The following is a 5617-nucleotide window of genomic DNA, read 5'->3' as shown; positions in this document are numbered from 1 at the left end:
ATTTCCAACTAAGGATTACACTCGAATGAAGAGCTCGGTAATAATCCACAGACACACCAGAGCATTTAATGTGGCACGTTGTTTTACATGTGCTGCATTCTACGTGACGATGGTTGCTTGCGATTGTTCTGGAACATATCGAGCACGTTTTTCGATTTCTTTTGTCACTATCAGGCCCTGGGTTGCGTTCGACATCTCCACTAATCATTAATCGCTCCTGCTGATATGTTGATATTGATTTAGAGGTGTATTTGATTCTGGCAGAGAAATACCTTCTCTTCCGGGCGAAAATGACGTAACGGCGCCGAGTAAAAAAAAAAAAAAAAAAAAAAAAAAAAAAAAAAAAAAAAAATTAATTCTGGTATAATGCCTTTTCCGGGCTTTACAGCTTTTCAACCCGAAATATGTTGTTGAATTGAGAACCTTCAGCCACTTCAACCTTAACGGAGGGCGCAGCCTTTCTGAGTATTCAGGGCTGGTCTTAAAATCTAGAGTTTCGCTCTGACCAGCAGCTGACGTTCTTCTGGGGAAGCCTGCGCTTGTAAATAGCCAATATTCTGCTGCCCTGAAAAGCCCTGACATGGGGAGGGATTAAAACTTTGTATTCCTGTAACTGCAGTGTTATACTCATCTCTGTTTTGACCCTTCTCAGTAATATCTTTTGTTTCTACGTTGCAGATCTGGAAGACAGTGGGTTGGAAGTTTATTGCACTGTGCGGCGGTCTTTACAGTGGAGTGTATGTTATAGAGAGACTCCGTTGGACCAACAGCGCTAAGGAAAAGAGTTTCAAACGTCAGTTTGTGGAGTATGCAACTGAAAAGCTCCAATTGGTAGTGAGTTTCACAAGCGCCAATTGCAGTATCCAAGTGCAACAGTAAGTTTGTTTAGCTCTTTCGAAGATCATTTCCACTGGCAGCTAAAACCATTTTTATTCCTCGATATCCGAAGCGAACACACGAGTATCGTTATGGGGCAGATTTTTCAACTTCCGTCATTCGCTCGCTCGCTCACAGCGTGCGTCATTTCCGATTTGTCATATTTGGACTGGCCGATATCGTAGAGTTTCCATGATTACAACTCGTTTTAAGAATTTAAGCTTGGCACTGCGTTATTTCCCAAGAGTTTCGAGAAGCAGGAAATCAGTATTCCTTGCTTCGGAAAGTAGAGAGGTTTTGTTTTATCTCGATAGATAGATGGATGGATGGATGGATGGATCATTAACAATAGACTTAAACAGGTGTTCTGTTAAATTTTCCTGGTGGGCCCTGATGGAATCAAGCCCTGCTAACTGAAGGGCGTCCGAGTAGTGCACCCTGGTAAAAATGCATGATAGGGCCCTCCTTTGCACTCTATCGAGCTCGACTTGTAGAAACTTTGTAGACTGTAATGGAAAACAGGACAAGCGTAATCTAGTGAAGCCCTAGCGCAAAAATATGTTACAAGATCTGAAGTAGGAACATGCGCACGCTTAAGTTGAATAAGAAAGTACAGTTTCTTAGACGCTTTTTTAACAAGTTCTTCTATACGATCGTTACACGTTAGCGTATCATATCCTTGATTGCCAAGCCGAGTAGCTTAGTGCTTTGTATGGTTTAGATTGGAGTTCCCTCTAGGCAAACCTTAGGGAGTTGCGGGGAATGACGACTGAAGAATACAACTAACTCTTTAGTCTTCTCGCCATTAAGCTGGAACAAATTTTCCTTGGACCAATCGTAGATTGCATCTACTGGTTCTTGTGACCTGCTCTGTTGTCCATGCTCACTGTATGAGGCGTTCAGGATGTTTTGATCGGGAGTAACTAGGATTTCGGCGTACTCCTACAATATTGTAGCTTTAACACCCAGTTGGAAAGGCCATCCGGGCCAGGAGCTTTATGCTTATTCAGGTGAAGCAGGTTGTTGTACACTCTTTGCACGGACACCTCCAGGAAGTCCGGATTCTCTTCTAGGGGCAATTGTGGGGCTACACGCTCGCTCTCGGTGGGCACGTAAGGTTGAAGTGGCATGTTTTGTTAAGGTTTTGTTAAGGTAGTCATTCAGAAAATCAATGAGAAAAAAGAGTCGCTTTGCCGCGTCTTACAAAGCATATGACCGAGAAGCTCTTTTCGGACAGGTTTCTTTACGTTATTTTAACGGCGTAGTGTACTTAAAAGCGCTGAAACTCGAACAAACAAGAGAGAAGGAATCTAGCCTCCCAGATTCAGAGAGTATTATGTATGACCGGCTCCCCTTACGCACGCGCAGTTATTCAATTATTTCAGTTATTTCAGAGCCTCCTGCGCCCGTTCCGCTGGACAAGGGTAACGGAGGCTCTGGGAACGAGATTGGGTCTTAATTTGCTTACAGTTTCTTTCAGGTCGTTAGAGGTTGGGTGGTGTTTATTTTGATCAATTTATTGTCCTCTTTTTAGAGAGCTGACGTCCTCGTTCGTGAAACTGAAATCGCTTGTTCAACGAGCGAAGGAATCACTAGAGGAAAACATCCTCGAGCTGTGCAAGGAAATCACCAAACTGGAGAAAATCGAAAATGAAGCTAAGATATTAAGGTAATTAGTTAGAACAGTAGGACTACGAGTGGTTTATGCGAAGAAGGCAAGCATAAGCCCAAGAAAGTTGCGGAAACCAACAGGATTGGTAATAGGTTTCGCAGTAGACGGATTCGCTTAGGTACGCGCACCGATTGGAAATGGAAATCTTGGACGTAGGCTACCGAATTGCCGATCCAGTCCATGGTTTGGTTTTTGGCTGCCGCCAACAGGTGGGCGCCGACATTTAAATTAGAGTACACTTTTCGTTTCTGAGTGTGCACGTTTTGTTTTGGGTGGCGATTTTGTTCTCAAGTGCGCATGCTCCAAACCGAAACTGGTACTCGAAGTAACGTACACGTCCGGCGTTGTCATTGGCTGCTTTCGATCCGTTGTATCCATTTTTACGTTCAGTCAACTGTCACTGCAAATATAATGAGGAATTTTAAGGATACACCGACTACGACGGACTGCGGACTACTGTTGGACGCGTGTTCCCCAAGTCTGGAGCACTGGATTCAGTACACGGCTGATGGCCCGAAAATACGTAAAGAGTTAAGTTACCGGACTACAGACTACGTGCTACGGTCAAAGCAGCAGTGCTCGCCTTTAAAAATCATTGACAAACAAACGTATCACTAAAAAGCCCGAGAAAGACTTTTATATAGCTTGGCAGATAGAATAATTAACGAAGAAGAGTTTTGTCTTTTGTCAATAAAAAAAACTCTGCAACGTTAAGGGAAGTTGAGCTGAGGAAATTCGGAAAAAAAAAAACGCTTTTGACTTCACAAGAACACCACATTATATGATAAGTAAAGCAAGAAAAGTTTGCAAAACACGCTAAAGAGCTCCATTTTCACCAGCCGAGCGAGATAAGTTCAGGGGAGCATCGAAATTCAGGTAAAATATTCCCTCAAACCGAATCTCGAGACCGAGAGCAAACGCAGGTAGTACATAAAGTGACACCATTCACTTGAAAGAATTAAGCGAAATACATATGGTTTCGATCATTTGCCCTTTAACATCAACAACTGCCTGAAAACTCTTCCTAATTTCACTGCCTAAAATGTTGCTCGAAACGAAAATCATACCACAACAAAAACTTATTGATTCAAAATTGAAATGGAAACTATAATTATTTTCATTTTGATAGAATAAATCGGTTTTTCCCTTAACTTTCTTTCCCACCGTTGTCGCCTTTGCTGAGTACGCAAACTTTTACGACTACTCACCGTCGTGAGCTCGCCACGGAACCCAGTGTCTCGTCCCAGTCCCAAACACCTCCCGTCCGTAGTCCGTAGTCCATAGTCGGCGTATCGGTAGCAATGGAGACCGTTGGTCAGAGTGCAGATAGTCCCCTTTTACTTTACCTTTCTGGATTCTCTTAACTGATTACTTCGCGGTTTGTCTTGTAGGAACAAAGCAAGTTGGTTTGAGAGCGAGCTGTCACAGTTTATCACCGAGTTTGGTTTGGCCAAAAGCAAGATCTAAGCCCTCTCTAGTCAATTCCCAAAGCCGCCCCCAATTGGGCTATATCTCGAGCGTCATTAGGCGGACACAGCTTTGCCGGGAAACTCGACGTTCATTTAATAATGACACGTTGAGGTTCAGAAAGTGTTTCCCTGGTCTCAGCAATTCTGGGTCGAAAGTGTATTGTCTTTAGTTTGCAGCACCTTCCTTTGATGACAACATTGAAAGATTCTGGAGCTCCTCTTTCGTGCTGCCGTCCGCGACGTTCAACTTTTTCAATCCTATATCACCAAATTCCGAACTTCTCATCGCAGCTAAAAAATGAAAGTTTATACCTTATCGGAGTCGTGGAGTTTGACTTTTAGGATTTCACATGGCTTGTCCGTTCACTCTTTTCACTCTTGCTGTAAACCGCTTTGACTGATTAAACCAAAGGACCTTTGCCGTTACGTATATTTCACGTGTTTCCTTGAACTATCGTTATCAATTCTCTTATCTAAATCAATGTAGTACCTAATGTCCGTTTTATTCCTTTTACATGGCATTACGTATGATCAGAAACCCATAAGGGTTGAAGCGTGTAACACGCGTTCACAGCTTCCGAATACATGTATTCAGTGCGAACTGATTGGTTGAATGTTTCAGTGCTAGGTACCATATTTGGAAACCCCTCGCTCTTGTTGTTCCAAATATGGTACTTAACAAATTGAATATTCAGAAGTTTGTTTCCCAGCACACAAGGGGCCGTTACACGTTTCAACCGTTTATGGGTTTCTGGTATTATTCATTGGGATTCTTACCTTAGATTTGTAAATTCCTTCACATAGCGTAAACGTAATTGAGGTAATACAGACTGTAGTATGTGATGTTGTCGCTTAAGTTAAGATTTGTATTTAACATTGTATACAGGCCTGATGGTAAACCGATAAATCTTCCAACGTTGCAAGCATCACGCCTGTAATATCAGAAGTTCATCTCCGCTGAATTTGTCGCGTTATTGTGTGTTAATATATGGACATCGTATGGACATTTTATGTTACTGTATGGACATTTTGAGCCTTGGCTAAAAAGACAGCCACCATGTTTGACGAAAAAAGGATTCTTTAGGGAACTGAACAGTAAATCAAATGGCCTCTAGCCACGTTAGGGAAAAGAAACGAACTAGGGACGATTTTTGAAGCTTTCAAACTATCTCGATGTGAAACATGAAATAGTTAGTCTAGCTTAAGTGTAGTTGATTGTCATTACATGTAGACCCAAACACTGAACCAGACTCTAGCTGATTTTATTGGGTTATAAGGAAAAAGTGGCAATACGCTGCCGTTGCGTTATTTTGAATTGCTTCTCAGGATAAAGATTCCTTATCCACTTGCGAAAATCCCAGCTGCTTGAGGTCCGAGTGAAAGGGACCTAATGCGCCTTCGACAACGTTAAACAACTTGTGCGTTGTTTGTTAAAGCTATTTTATGCGATTTTTTCCAGATTACGCAAAAATGGCAAGTTCTTGTGAATGACATAGTTTACCAAGGTAGATCTCATTAACGCATTAATCGTGCTGCACACGCACCACGAATTTCCGTGCATTTCTTTGTCGTACTCCATAACTGAACAACAACGTGAAAT

At 42.3% G+C, this 5617-nt stretch overlaps 1 protein-coding gene across 1 annotated transcript in view; it reads left to right on the top strand.

Moving 5' to 3' along the window:
- LOC137997702 (mitofusin-2-like) overlaps positions 1 to 5262 on the top strand; it is a 31684-nt gene extending 26422 nt beyond the window's left edge. The window contains exons 17-19 of the mRNA XM_068843902.1: positions 679 to 875; positions 2411 to 2545; positions 3940 to 5262. Coding sequence (XP_068700003.1) covers positions 679 to 875; positions 2411 to 2545; positions 3940 to 4015 — 408 coding nt within the window. The 3' untranslated portion in view covers positions 4016 to 5262. The remainder of the gene's footprint in view (positions 1 to 678; positions 876 to 2410; positions 2546 to 3939) is intronic.
- Positions 5263 to 5617: the final 355 nt, after the last annotated feature.

The sequence above is a fragment of the Montipora foliosa genome, chromosome 3, assembly GCF_036669935.1.
Source record: "Montipora foliosa isolate CH-2021 chromosome 3, ASM3666993v2, whole genome shotgun sequence".
In the NCBI taxonomy this organism is placed as follows: Eukaryota; Metazoa; Cnidaria; class Anthozoa; order Scleractinia; family Acroporidae; genus Montipora; species Montipora foliosa.
The sequence above is the reverse complement of the archived record's forward strand: the minus strand, read 5'-3'. Positions and strand labels throughout refer to the sequence as shown.